Source organism: Macaca mulatta, chromosome 5, assembly GCF_049350105.2.
Source record: "Macaca mulatta isolate MMU2019108-1 chromosome 5, T2T-MMU8v2.0, whole genome shotgun sequence".
In the NCBI taxonomy this organism is placed as follows: Eukaryota; Metazoa; Chordata; class Mammalia; order Primates; family Cercopithecidae; genus Macaca; species Macaca mulatta.
In genome coordinates this window covers 151046750-151061447 of record NC_133410.1, presented here as the reverse complement: position 1 = coordinate 151061447, position 14698 = coordinate 151046750, and the positions used below count along the sequence as shown (strand labels likewise).

General features: G+C 33.7%; 1 protein-coding gene across 8 annotated transcripts in view; it reads left to right on the top strand.

Moving 5' to 3' along the window:
• Positions 1-14698, top strand: part of INPP4B (inositol polyphosphate-4-phosphatase type II B) — an 813118-nt gene that overhangs the window by 633098 nt on the left and 165322 nt on the right. For all 8 annotated transcript variants that reach the window (XM_001091644.5, XM_015139258.3, XM_028848782.2 and 5 more), the window contains 2 exons: positions 3421-3551; positions 3922-4026. In XM_001091644.5, coding sequence (XP_001091644.5) covers positions 3421-3551; positions 3922-4026 — 236 coding nt within the window. The remainder of the gene's footprint in view (positions 1-3420; positions 3552-3921; positions 4027-14698) is intronic.

Genomic DNA, 14698 nt, shown 5'->3' with positions numbered 1-14698 from the left:
ATCAGCTGAAAATGCTGGTAGAGTATGGAGGAAAATCTGGGATTCATGGTAAAGGAGATAGGTGATGAATGTCAATTAAGGCCTTAAGAACTAGTTGGAGGATTGGATATTGTGGCTGGATTTATTACCGCTCTTTTAAGTCTCTGGGGAATCGCAGCTTGCCGTCATTCTAAAGGACTGTATTTAGACTCTCCTCTTGGGAAATATGTGAGGGATCTTATTTTGCATGCTATCGGGTTGTCAGTAGATGGTGCAAGTACATCTGAGTTGTACATGGGGTTGTCTGTCCTGGGCCCAGTTTGTGTGCTTTTCTACATTGGCTCAATCCTAATCCTAAGGATTAAAACCTTACAATCCTAACATGTCTTCACGTTTTTGACCACTTGCTCAATGGTGAGCCTCAGATATTGCCACCACTGTCACCTTATCTCTTAACACCATTTACTATATTAGCCTCTCTCAAGGTGAAGACAAGGCATTAGCGTGTCCCCAGTAGCAACCACCATGGAAGGATTCACAGTAGTTTTGGCAACTGTCATATAGGGACACACCCAGGAAAATTCTATCTCCGTTAGAGTATGGTTTCCCCAGTGGCTACACAAAGGGGCAGATTATGAAATCATAAAAGGCAGAGGACTTAATGACCTGTAGGATGAATCTTTATCAATGAAACATAGAGTATGACAAGCAACTGACATGTAAATGTTCCTCTCTCTGACTAACTGTTCCAAGGTACAAAGGTTCCAAATGACTTCTTTAGGTTTGTTTCACATGACCAAATAACAGGCCACGTTTTCTTGTGAAGTTCTGCCCAGCTCAGTCATGTACCACCTTGTGGCTGCTTTCTTCTCTTCCCTGTATCACTTCTTTTTTTACCTCCTTGTGGTTGACCTGGCATTGCTTAATCTCATTCTGTGCTTCCTAGAGAATCTGGATTGAGATGCCAAGCAAAGGTTTTTTTTTTTTTTTTTTTTTTTTTTTGAGACGGAGTCTCGCTCTGTCGCCCAGCGCAAAGGTTTTAATCCAGGAAGTTTTTTGAACACTGAGTGACAAATTAAAATGTCTTTATGAATAAATAGCCCTAGGCTTCCTGATTGGAAAGTTTACCAATTTTCGTGCACCAAGTTATCTTCTATCTTTCTCTATTTTAAAGTATGAATATACCTCTCTTCTTTAATGAAATTAATGTGCTTATTAATTTCTTTTTTAATAAATGCAGTGTGTCTCTTACCCTGCTCCATTTTGTTTTGCAATGTTTTCATTACTCTGTCTGGTTTATTGCACTTTTATCATGTAGTTCCCCTATATTGGAACTTTTCTCAGTGCAGAGAGACAGTATGCTCGTTGTTTGTCCTTTTCAGAATGTGTACCTATTTTTACTGTCATTTCTTAAAACAAACAGATTCATCAGTATCCTTCTCTTTATAAATTGTGGCATAATGGAAGAGTGCAATAAATTTTAAACAAAAATTATGGAGTCCTCACAGCTTGTATTAAGGCACTCCTCACAGAACACTAAACTTTTCTGATTACATTTTGCCAAACTTATCTTAGGCAAGGGAATGTACACCACCCCCACTATCCCAGAATGTAGTCAGGGGCTTCACTATCACTCTTCTACCTTCCTCGTCATCTCCCCTTTAATTATTCTTTCTGATAATAATTTAGAGACAATACAAATTGTAACCATATGGTGCATCTATTAGTATTAAATAAGAATTGTTAGCTAATATTTTCATTATAACTGTATGTTGAAAGCAAAACTGAAACTTTACATATTAAGTTGATATATTACACTTGCTATATATCTCAGATACAACCTAATTGCTCAGATTCTTCTGGACTTGGATATATCAATCTTTTGGAATTACTTGTTTGCTTTAGTGGTTGTTGCTTTTTCCTAAACTTGTACATCCTGCCGTTTGAGTGCAAACAAGAAGTTAACTCCCCAATCTTCAACCTTCTCTTTGTCTCTTATTTGGTCATGATTTTTTTTTTTTTTTTTACTCTATTGTCTATTGATTAATTACTTTTTCTTCCATGAGTGCTTCATCATGAATACTAATCTTTGGAAAAGTTGAGAGTGACATGAATGTTCACAAAAATTATAAAGACCTCAGATGAAAATTGCAGCAATTCAAAATTGCAATCCCATTGGAACAAAACAAAGACAGCTACAACCATTTGAAAGCAAGTCACATTTTTGCACACCATCCATTATTCTTGCATTTAACAGAATGTTAAAGATTCTACAGCTTGTGAATTTATTAGCTTGGTATTTAGCATGTTTCATGGCCAAAATAGCAAAGAAGCTTCATTATTACTGGTTAAATTAGCCTCATGAAAATGTTGTTGGTAAAAGGTTACAGAAATGAATAAGAGATCTAACCAAGCAGCATATTGGACCATTTATCACTATAATTTTAAAGAGGCATTCTCATGATTTAAATTAACTTGGCTAAAGGGTAGAGATTTAGATAAAAGTTAGTAATTGAAGCCTAAATGACATGGTTAGCTCTTCTTTTTGATAAGGACAGAACAATGCATACACATACAGTAGTTTCATACATTGTCCTTTTGGCAGAAGCTGAAGCCAATAAAACCATACCTGACAATACCATTTATTTGTTATTCGGGCTTTTTTTTTGGGGGGGGGAGACAGAGTCTCGCTTTGTCACCCAGGCTGGAGTGTAGTGACCCAATCTCGACTCCCTACAACCTCCATCTCATGAGTTCTAGAGATTCTCCTGCCTCAGCCTCCTGAGTAGCTGGGACTACAGGCACGCGCCACCACGCCTGGCTAAGTTTTGTATTTTTAGTAGAGACAGGGTTTCACCATGTTGGCCAGGCTTGTCTTGAACTCCTGACCTCAGGTGATCCACCCACCTCGGACTCCCAAAGTGCTGGGATTACAGGCGTGAGCCTCCGCGCCCGGCCGGGCTTTTGCTTTTTAAAGAAATATTTGTAACTATATTATATATAAACGGAATTACCTAAGTATCTCATGTTTGCTTCCAACATGGTCAGATATCCCTTCCCACATTCTTTGATTCTGTATCGTTGAAACTTAAAAACTTAGCCATCTTTACATAGAGGTTTTACGATTTGCTTTTTAACTGATATCTTCCCTATGTATATAAGAATAGGAAGTCTGCCATCTTCGTGAAAATTTCATCAGGGAATTTAACATTTCTAATTTTTTGCCCTTTGACATATGTTTTTATTTGTGTGGTCTAAACTATTCATATTTTTTGTGTGCTAAAATAATTTTTTAAAAATATTTAAGCTAATAAGCTCATAGAACTTTCCTGGTAATTATGATGAAATAATTTCTTACTATCTTGACAAGTCTGACTAAGGGTTATGTGTCTATGGATTTAAGATAAAAGTAAAGTTTTTCCTCTCTTCCACTCTTAACAGAAACCAGGAGATAAAAGAACTTGGTGAGCTTTCTCCACATTGGGACAATCTGCGAAAAAATGTCCTTACTCACTGTGACCAAATGGTGAATATGTACCAAGACATTCTGACAGAACTGAGCAAGGAAACAGGTGTGGAAGCAATAACTCTACTTACTCAAAGTGAATTGCATTTCCTGCTTGTGAAATGAAAAAATAATAATAAACTGATTTTATGTAGATAGGAGAACTGGAGATTTTTTTTTAAAAACTCTTTTACTTCTAACTTTAACATCTTAAAACAAAGAAAACAATACCCTATTTTACCTTACAGAATTATTACGTGAATAATTGAGACAATTTTTTAAAATATTGAATTTCTAAGAAGAAAAGCAACTCATAAATATAGGATATGTTTTTCTTTCTGAAGTTATTTTAACATTTTTCTGTCAGGTTTATCTTTTAACATGCATATTGATTTATCATTATTTACTAATAATGTTTCATTTCTGGTTTCCATCAGGGTCCTCTTTCAAATCAAGCAGCAGCAAAGGAGAGAAAACATTAGAATTTGTTCCAGTAAATCTACATCTGCAAAGAATGCAGGTACACAGCCCTCACTTGAAAGGTATCATCATAAATTATTCTTTTCAAAATGGCAAATTAGATTACAGTATGTACTTCTTTGAACAGCTTGAGTATTGGCAGAAGTCAAGTTTAACAATTATATAAAGTTGAAAATGAAACAATTGAATCTCATAATGACCTTAAATCCTGCTAAAGAGACTCTGATATTTTTGTTGCTGTATTTTTGAGAAATATTTTATGATTGTGGCACCTGGATTGAGGTAGAGATGAAAATGCAAAATGAGTAATAGCATCCTTAAGTAGTATTAACGGTGGCTAATAGGTAACACTTGTGCTCACTTGAATTAGGGGAAAAAAAAGAAAGAAAAAAAGAAATTTGCTCATATTTTTCCTGTCTTGAGAAACCAAAGCCCCAAAGTCGACTAATACGCCAGGTTTTTATGACTTACTGGTAACTATCAATAGAAGCCCCCTTTTCTATGGGGAAAAAAGTGAGTATAGTAAGGTAGAAGGTGGTAGAGTATTTAAAAGTAATCAGTTGTAAGAAATATTTGTCAAAGAGAAATAGATAGGTTTTTCTGAACGTACCTGAAAATGATCCAGAGTGACCAATATGGTGTCATATTTATTACCATTATAAATAATCCCTCACCATTTATCAAAAATATACTTTCCAATATCTTTTCATCTCCCCTTTTCCTTAACTTATTACTATAGCAATTATGCAAAATCAGGATGACTTTATGCCCTGGTTTGCTGGCAAAAGTCCTAGATTATGTCCCTGTCCCTGCATATGCCTATGACCATTGTTAATGGTACCCTTGCTTCCTTTCCTTCTTAAATGTTTCCCTGTTTAGAAGACTAATGCTGTGGTCATCTTACTAGTACCCATCTTTTAGGGGTCACAAAGTTATCAAATTCTTTAGGATAAGTGCCTAAAAGTGCATACAAACATACTTAGAGAGACATCTAAATTCTCATTCTGACACTCTGTTTTGTAGCCCTTGTTACAACATAGTAGTTACAGGTTTAGAAAGGTTAAAACACAAGAGCTGTTGTACACTGTTAGTGAAAATGTAAACTGGTGTAGCCACTATGGTAAAAACAAATATGGAGGTTCCTAAAAAAACTAAAAATAAAGCTACCATAGGGTCCAACATTCACACATCTGGGTGTTTATCCAAAATAATTGAAATGAGAATCTCAAAGAGGTGTTTGCAATCCCACATCCATGGCAGCATTGTTCACAGTAGCCAAGACAGAAAAATGTCCATCAATGGGTGAAAAGATAAATTGTGATATGTACAAAGAATGGAATATTATTCGGCCTTATAGAGAAGAAAATGCTGCCATGGTGAGACAACATGGATGAACCTGGAGGATATTATGCTAAGTGAAATAAGCCAGGATACAGAGGAACAAATATTACATGACACTACTTATATAAGGAATCTAAAATAGTCAAACTCATAGAAGCAGAGAGTATAATGGTGGTTTCCGGAGGCTATGGGGAGGATGAAAAAAGGAGGTATTAGTCAAAGGGTACAAAGTTGCAGTTATGCAAGATGAATAAGTCCTAGAGAGTTATGGTACAGGATAGTGTCTATAGTTCACAGTACTATATTGTATACTTTAAAATTTCTGAGGGGATAGATCTTATGTTAAGTGTTCTTATCAGACACATACACATTAATAATAATAGCAATATTAAAGAGAGAGGAAACTTTTGGAGATGATTGATAGGCTTATGACATAAGTCGTGGTAATGGTTTAAAGAGTATGTATTTATGTCCAATGTCATCAAGTTGTATACATATATATCGCTTTTTATATGTCAATCATATCTCAATAATATGGTTTTAAAACGTGAAAGTGAGATCTAAGTTCTGCTTTAGAATTGTCTGAAATTTTGTAGTCTGAAAAATTAAACTTTATTGTTTTCTAGTGTTTGCATACCAACCATATATACATCATCAGCTGATTTGCAAGTTTAAGTGTGATTATACTTATTCTGATGTATTATGTTATTATATGTGGTGATCAAGTATATGAAATTTTAATTTAGGTCTTATTCACCACAGATTATGTCAAATGAAAGAACTGAATAAAAAGAGAGATGGATTGGCCCAAGGCATTTAGAAACTGCTGTGGTCTGAATGTATCCCCGAAAATCATGTGTTAGAGACTTAATCCCCAGTGCAACAATGTTGGGAGGTGAGACCTAAGGGGAGGCATTTGGATCAAGAGAACGCTACACTTATGAGTGAATTAATGCCACGATAAAAAGAGCTTTCAGGAGCAAGTTTACCCTCTTTAGCTCTTCTACCTTGTAGATTCACAGCATTTGTTCTCTCTTGCTTTTCCACCTTCTACCATTTAAAAGCACAACAGAAGGCCATCATCAGATACCAGTGCCTTGATCTTAGACTTCCTAACCTCCAGAACTGTTAGAGAATAATTTATATTTTTTAATATAAGTTACTCAGTCCATAATATTATGTTATAGCAGCACAAAATGGAGTAGACAGTAGTTCTTCCTTAATTACTGAGTGTCTGTCAGTAGTTTGAATAGAATAGGTAATGATTTTTAAAATAAGCAAAAACAAAGTGTTACAAGTGTTAAAGAAACTAAAATACTTAAGAACTATCTGACAATCAACATAATGTTTTTCTAATAGCCAAAATGAAAAGGCTTTTATGATGTAGTAAAATGTTTATATTATTTTAGAGTGTAACAGCCTTGGGCTTGAATTGTAGCACTACCACTTTTTACGTGAGCTGAGTCTGCTATTTAATCTTTCCAAGCAATTTCATTCTCATTCCTGATTGAGTTAGGGTGTGTAAAACACATAGACTGATAAAATAATAGTAGCTTTATTATACATGTGACATTTTGCATCACTGGAACAAAATGGATCTGTTTTATAAGAACTGATGAAATTAGAGAAAATTGATCAAGTAGGAACCTATTAAAAATCAATGAAGTCTTGAACTAAGGAAATAGCCAGGTTTAGATTAAAGATGACTTAAAGATGCATTTTGGAGAAACCATCACATGCAAATACTTACTGACTGAGGGAATAAGGCAAGGAAGGAAAAGGATAATTTGCTTTACAGCCGTGGGTAGATGACAGTGTCATCAAACCAGATAGATTTGTTTGGGACCACATACATATGAATTCATACTTAATTATGTATTCAAATGTTTATTGATTAACCTTAAAATACTTCCACCAAACAAAGAGAAATTATGATCAAAGTGGCCTTTTACTTCATATTTCTTTCTTGAAAATGAAAGAACCATGTACTATGCTGTTGTCCAAGGTACCATCTGAAAAATAGAGTAAAATAGGATGAGGACAATATGTTTAGTTTCTGAATCTCTGATTTGAAGATTTGAAAGAAACAATCTGGCAACTAAAAGAAAGAAATTTAGAAAAGCAAACAAAAAGGGTGTGTGTGTGTGTGTGTGTGTGTGTGTGTGTGTGTGTATACATGCATGCATTTTCTAACTTGTTTGGTTTGGGATATGTATTAGTTTTCTAGAGCTGTTATAGAAAAGCACCAAAAACTGGGTTGCTAAAATAGCCAAACTTATTTTTTCACAATTCTGGGGACTGGAAGTGTGAAATAAAAATGTCATCAGGGCCATGCTTCCCCTTAAACCTATGGAGTATTCCTTCCTTGGCCTTTCCTGGTATGTGCTGGTTTGCTGGTAATCCTTTGCCTGCTGATGTTATATGCCAATCCTCTATCTTGCTCATGGTGTTCTCCTGCCCTCTCTGTATGTCTGTTTCTGTATCCAAATGTCCCCTTTAAGGACAACAATTATATAGGATAAATGGCTTTATTTCAACTAGATTATATCTGTAAAGACCTTGTTTCCAAATAAAGTCACATTCTGAGGTATCTTTCTTGGGAGGTACGAGCAAACCCACAAGAGGATTTTGAAAGGAATTTCTTACTTGTAATGACAAATACTAAGGAATACAGAAAAAAAAATTAATGTTACAGATCTTGGGTACAACCCAGAAACTAGAAGATTTTTGACAAAGCAGTTAGCAGAAAGACTGGTTCTGGTCTTTGAAGAGCTAAAAAGAAAATATGGGAAAAGGCTAGATGTCCTAAGAGCCACATTAATGGGAAAAGTACAGAATTGTATTGCATATATAACAGCATGCTAAATTATCAAGCTTATGTTTTAAAAATATTTATATAATATTAAAAGTTATTAGTTGAAACTGGAGTTCAGATTAAGTAGCTGCTATGCAGACTAGGTCACCAACTACCTGTTATAATACAGGTTGAAAACTCCATTGAAATTTTGGGTCCTTGCCACTTACTACTTTGACTTTAACCGTGTTATTTGACCTCTTTGAGTGTCATTTTATTATTTGCAAAATGAAAAGCTTAAAAGTTTTCATGGATGGTAGTGAATCAAATATTCTACTTTCTTTCATAACATGTATTTAACAGATTTTGGATTGCAGTTGAATTTATTTAAGATTTGTGGCTACTGATTTGAATGTTTAGCTGAATATTGCAAGGTAATAATGCAAGTAAGATGGGATAAGCCTTGGCATTTTACGGGCAAACTATTTGGATGTGGTCTAATTTTTTTTTTCATTTTTACCATTAGTAAATTGTGTCTTCACATTTGACTAATAAGCCTGCTATATTTGGAGAGGAAGCTTTGCAAACAATAGCTGGCAGAGTCACTAAATACAAGGCTAATATGTAGCTCTTGAAATAAGTAACTGAGCAGAACTAATGTTGTCATGTCTCATACTGACAAATGGAATAACCTGCAGTTAACTTAGGGTGCCCTGAAACTCATTAAGTTAAGTTTTTCATCCTTATTCATCACTTAAACTAAATGTAACAAGTAGAATACTCACCACAATAGATCTTAGCCAGCAGTGACAAGAATGAAACGTAAACCCCAAAATTAAAAACAAAAGATTTTATACTAATATACTTTAATAAATTTTATTTTCATGGCACATCAATTGTGAATATTATGGAATATAAATTCCTGTAATGTAATATTGTTTTATTTTATATGTTATAGATATACAATAGAAAAGTATAATATTTTGCTTTAAAATGTAATGAAATCGAACTAAAGCAGCTACTTTGTTTCACAGCAGACACAGTTTATGGATCCGTTGTAATCTATAGTACTGAAAGCCTTCTTTATGTAACTCTGCATTATTAATATATTAGCTAACTCTAAGCATGAATGTTTTGTAAATATTAGCTATATAGCTATGGTTTTACTTTGTGAGCCTGGTCCCCTTAGATATAGCTGCTTGAGTGATCGCAGTGCCTGACACAGCATGTGCAAAAAAATAAAAAGAGAGTCTGGTGTGATCACTTCACCCAAGCTAAATCAATGGAGTTTCACTCGTGTATTCTCTTTGGGGATTCAGAGACAATCTGTCCTCACGAATTTAACTCTAATTGTGTTCTAGGGAACCAACAAGGAAGAAAAATCAGACATACAGTAATAAGGCAGACCACAAAAAGAGAGGAAAGGCAGAGATAGTCTCTCATGGCTTTTCAGTTCCTGATTTGAGCCCACAGGGAATGAATGGGCTTGCCCTTAGTTTGCATGAGTGAAACACACCTGTCAAGCACAGCCCCGCCCACTCTCATTGTTTTTGTTTGTTGTTTTTCAAATATCTCAAGTGGGATTCTGTAAATTGGTATGAAAAGAAGCTTAATTAAAATATGTTTAAAAAATGATTTTATATCATAAAGCTGCAGTTGAAATCAGGTCGAACAGTAGCCAATATTTACTGTGTTAACTGTGGAGGAATTAGCTAACCTCTTTGCCCTTTCATTTTATAATCTCTGCAGAGAAGGAAGGAGCAAAAGAGAGGAGCTTCTAGAGCTCTCTGATTTCTGTATCTCAAGAATTTGAGAGTATCACCTCATCAGTGAAGCATAATTACGTTAGATATATTTAATAATGATGTCAAATTGCTTGGACTATTTTGAAACAGATTTCCCTTAAAAATCCCTAAAGGCTTGCATTCCTGTCAAAGGCATATTACGTGCCATTTTGAAATCGGGGATTATATTTAAATTGTTCCTTGATATGAGGTCAGCATGTCTTCATTTTTGACTTTAGCACTATTTTATAGTTGTAGAAATTTTAGAAAGATCTTCTGGGAAAAATAGAATTATCATCTCATTTCTATTATTAAATGGCTTTTAAAAGGCTACAAGGCAGCCCTATTATTAAATCTCAAACCAATCCGGTGTCTTTAGCTTTACAAGACTCAACAACTTAAATTCTACTTCTCTATTACTTTTTATCTATTACTTTGGATACTATGCAATTTTCACAAAGCCAAAGACAATTTTTGAGACACTATAAAATGTCCAAAAAGGAAGACACATTTAGAAGAAAAAAAAAAAAAACGTACTTTTTTCTTAAATTTTCTATAAAAAATTCCCACTTAGATTTTTATAACTGTCTCTTGATACCAAAAATTTGAAGAATTTTATTACACAGCTAAGGGCTATTCAAATCACAAAGATACATAAAGAACAGGATATGGCCATGGTAAAAGCTGTTCAAAAAATCATAAAGAGCAGGGTACAATAAAAAGATTTTTAAAATGATAATACAGATTTTACCAATCAAATTGTTACCTTAGAATTTTAATTTAGTTATCTTATAGGTATTGTTACTTTAGAATTTTAATTTTGTTTTCTTATAGGTTATTTTTTTCTTGTACATTTTTTCTCTTTGGAGGAAAACAATCAATTGGAGTTAATTCTAAATTTAAAGGAATACAACTGCCGCAGCTAAGAATGAACATGGTACTTTAAGTGTATACCATTCTTCATCCACTGAAGAGACCAGGAAATAAATCACATGGTATACATAGATCAGTCTACTATTTTGTAATAGTTCCAAGTGAAATTCAAGGCTGAAGGGGCAAAGGAGATAAACCTAGCTGTTTCACATTGAGATACTGGTAGCTGATAATTATCAAATGACAATTGTGAAATATTAAGAAGACTACCTAAGGTAATAAATTTGTAATTTTCATGAGAAGTATTGATATTTTAACAATTTGAGTGACCAGTTTTAAATGTGAGGGGAAATATCTCAATTACAGTTAAGGATTACACAACTGTACATAATGTTATTTCAGACCATGTGACAGACCTAACATACCCGTAGCTGGAGAACAAAGCTGTTTCTCTTGGCTTAAATTCATGTCAGTTCTGAGAATAACATTCAGCAGCTACTTTCCAATTGTTTTCTTCAAAGACACTCTTTGGCTATCAAAGTTAAAAGTTTAAAACTTAAAACCAGTTTTTTGAAGACCTGAAGTGTACAAATGCTATTTAAAGCCAAACTCTTTGGACTTCTTTAAAATATTCACACAAAGATTCAAGCTTTTTGAGGAGTGGTTCTGATCAAGATAGGTAGAATCAGAATGCAATAGAGGAAATACAAAGAGAGGGAGGCTTTGTTTGCTTTATAAGTATCTAGACATAAACCATATCTAGTGTCTTTGTGGAGAAGACCTCTTGATATCAATGGAATATCATAGGTTGAAAATGCCTTTCTAGGAGTTAGATAAGGTGCTACACTTCTGCTAGCTGTGAGAGTTTGTCAATTTGAAATTTGTTCTATGAAGTTCAAAACTGAAGAATGTTTGGGGACTTTTCCCCTATTTTTGCTCTCTAGTACTTTCACATTTGAGAACACATAAGTCTGCTTATTTTTTTCGAATCCTGATTGTTTTGTTGCTTATCAATATGTCTGTCTTAGAATTTATTATCCCCAAACTGCTTTATTTTTAACCTACTTTCATTATGTTAAGTGATAATAAATGATCAATAAAATTATAAAAGTGATAATAAAAGGAATGAGAAATAAAGAATAGAAGCAGATAAGGAAATAAATATGGAAATATGTATACACAATTAGTATAGTACATATGTTTTCTAGTCCTAGCTACTGAAAGGGAAAACAGGGACACCATAGTAGCAGTGAGCATAACTAGTCCTCAGAGCTTGATTTCTAAACACTATTCCCTAATAAAAAGGATCAAGGTTTATTGGAAAACTGGTTGATTGCAGGGCTGAGTCAGGGAAAATACAAGATGATTCTGGAGCATCTTGTGGCTCTAGAAAGTAGTGACATGCTAAAAAAAAATGTTTTTAATAGAATAGTTATATATAAAGGGCACAATAGCCAAACTTAAGGAGCTCCCAAAACACAAAGCTGGCACAACTGGAACAGCAAAAAGATATTACTGAGTCATTAACCAAATAAAAAATTCCCATGGGCCTATATTAATATTAATAGACAACAGAATAAGTAAATGAATGGAGGAGAAGAGTCAATCATGCCTTTCAGAAGAATTCTGATTAATAATGTGAGAGGAATGAAACAAAAAATTACTATTCAGATATATCAGTAACAATTTAAGATCCATCAATGAGTGCAAAAAATAGTGAGTGAAAGTTTAAGCAGAAAAAGGATATTTGCATAGTCTCCAAGTATGTCCCCCCAGATTTTTACTAACTTTCCAGGGGAGAATTAACTGTCAGTAGTGGCAGGCACCCCAATGCATCAAGGTTAGCCTCAAAGTAGTACAGAAACATACACTGATACGATGCTCTGAGAAGGGCACATCACCTCTGTAGCATTCTGCTCCATATTGCAGAACCTCAGTCTAATGACAAACTGTAAGAGAAACCCAAGCTGAGGAACATTCTACAAAGTAACTGATCAGTACTCTTCAAAAATGTCAAGACTATGAGAGACAGTGAAAGACTTAAGAACTCTCATAGATTGGAGGAGCTTGAGAAGACCTGACAGCTAAATGAAAGACAAGATCCTAGGAGAGAAAACAATGTGTGAGTGGAAAAACCAACCTGAATACATCTCCTTAAAGGAATTCTATATTCCTTCCTGTTTTCGACAGCATATTAAAAGTTAATTCAAATTCCATGGAAATATTGATAGCAATTTAGTTATAAGCTCTTTGATCATTTATAGACTATAATCCAGTATATATATACATATATACACATATATTCCTGAGATCTGTGTGTATATGTGCATCTGTGTGTGTGTGTGCATGTGTAGCCAGATTCTAATGTTTTTATTGACAGAGTATATAAATATTTTATTCATCAGTTAAGAATATTAATTCCCTGCATGATCTAACAAACAAGACAAACCGAATTGAGCATCTAAATATTTATATATTTATTTATTTATCGACATTTTTGAACACCTACAGCTTACAATGATTTCCATTTGAAGAAAAAGACATTAAATGCACAATGCCGTATTTTACATTGTGTGAAGCCTAGAGAAGACAGTAAATTAACTATCAAAATTATTTTATGCAATATGAAAAGTAATACTCTGATAAAGATATGTATTTAGGACTATGATAAGAAAGAGGAAGAAGTAAGTATTTCTAGCTAGATACATTACACAAAGATCTCTGTGTAGGAACTAACTTAGCAACAAGGCCTAAGTATGAAATTTACAAGAATAAAGAACAGAAAAATGAAAGAGAGAAGGGCAGTTTAGGTAATGGGAAGAGCCTTAGGAGAGTGTGAGAATTGGAACAAGATTAAAGAAAAGGCATGTAATTAATTGTGTCATTTACTTTCTATATTCTGACATCTTAAACAGAATATGTAGAATATCTCTCCATGAATTATCTTGAGTTAGGAATATGAATCATAAATATGATAAAAGCCAGATCTACTATTTTCCCTCAGAATATTTACACTTATTTATCTTACAGCCACTTGATGTTTGCCTATATTATGAACTTATAAAATAAAAAAGTGAGAAATATACTAAAATAAATAGATGAGAAATTGGAAAAGAGTTCACAAACTGTAAGTAATTCAAGGGATTATAAATAAGACATTGACCCTCTGAAGCGAAGGAATCCTGCAGGGAACACAGGGAAGGAAGCCAAAGATGAGAACAAGGAAATGAACAGAGTGATAAGAAAAGGGAATTGTGGATATGACATAAGATTGTGGAAGGATTTTTTTTTTTTAAGTAAAAATAGGGGGAAAAAAGCATGGGAGAAAGCTGGAAAAGAAAAGCTTAAGAAAAAAGAAATATTTTAAAATGAAAAAAAGAACAAATGAAAACTATAGCAAAAATAGAAACAATACCTGGATGAGAAAGGTAATTAAGATGAAAATTAATTTTGCTTATAATTTAAGTGTGTACCTAGTTGCTGCTGTAGTAAATCATGCTGAAACCTCTGTATGTTTGATAAATAAGAATTACATCAATTCTAATACAGAAATTTTTGGTCCTTAATTTTAAATATTCACAGGAAATGAGGGTCACCCTTGAAAATAGTGTGTGTTCCGTAGGTGTTTGTTTAGTGAATGAATAAAGATTAGGATAATATAGGTCAGGTCAGTTTAATCATTTTTTAATTTTTATAAATTACAAGCTTTTATTTGCCCTCTGAGACCATAATTAACAATAAATGTTTAATCTTCTTTTTGATGTGATCACAAAAACATCTCTATTTTAGAAACAAGCATCTAGAATGTTAACACAAATCAAATTTATTGAGCATCCAGTATATGCTCATTGTTGCTGCAGCTAATGGAAGAATCTAAGCGTGACTAAGACATCGAAGGTTGTTTATAGTATAAGTGTTTTTGTTTAGTGAATCAGACTTTGG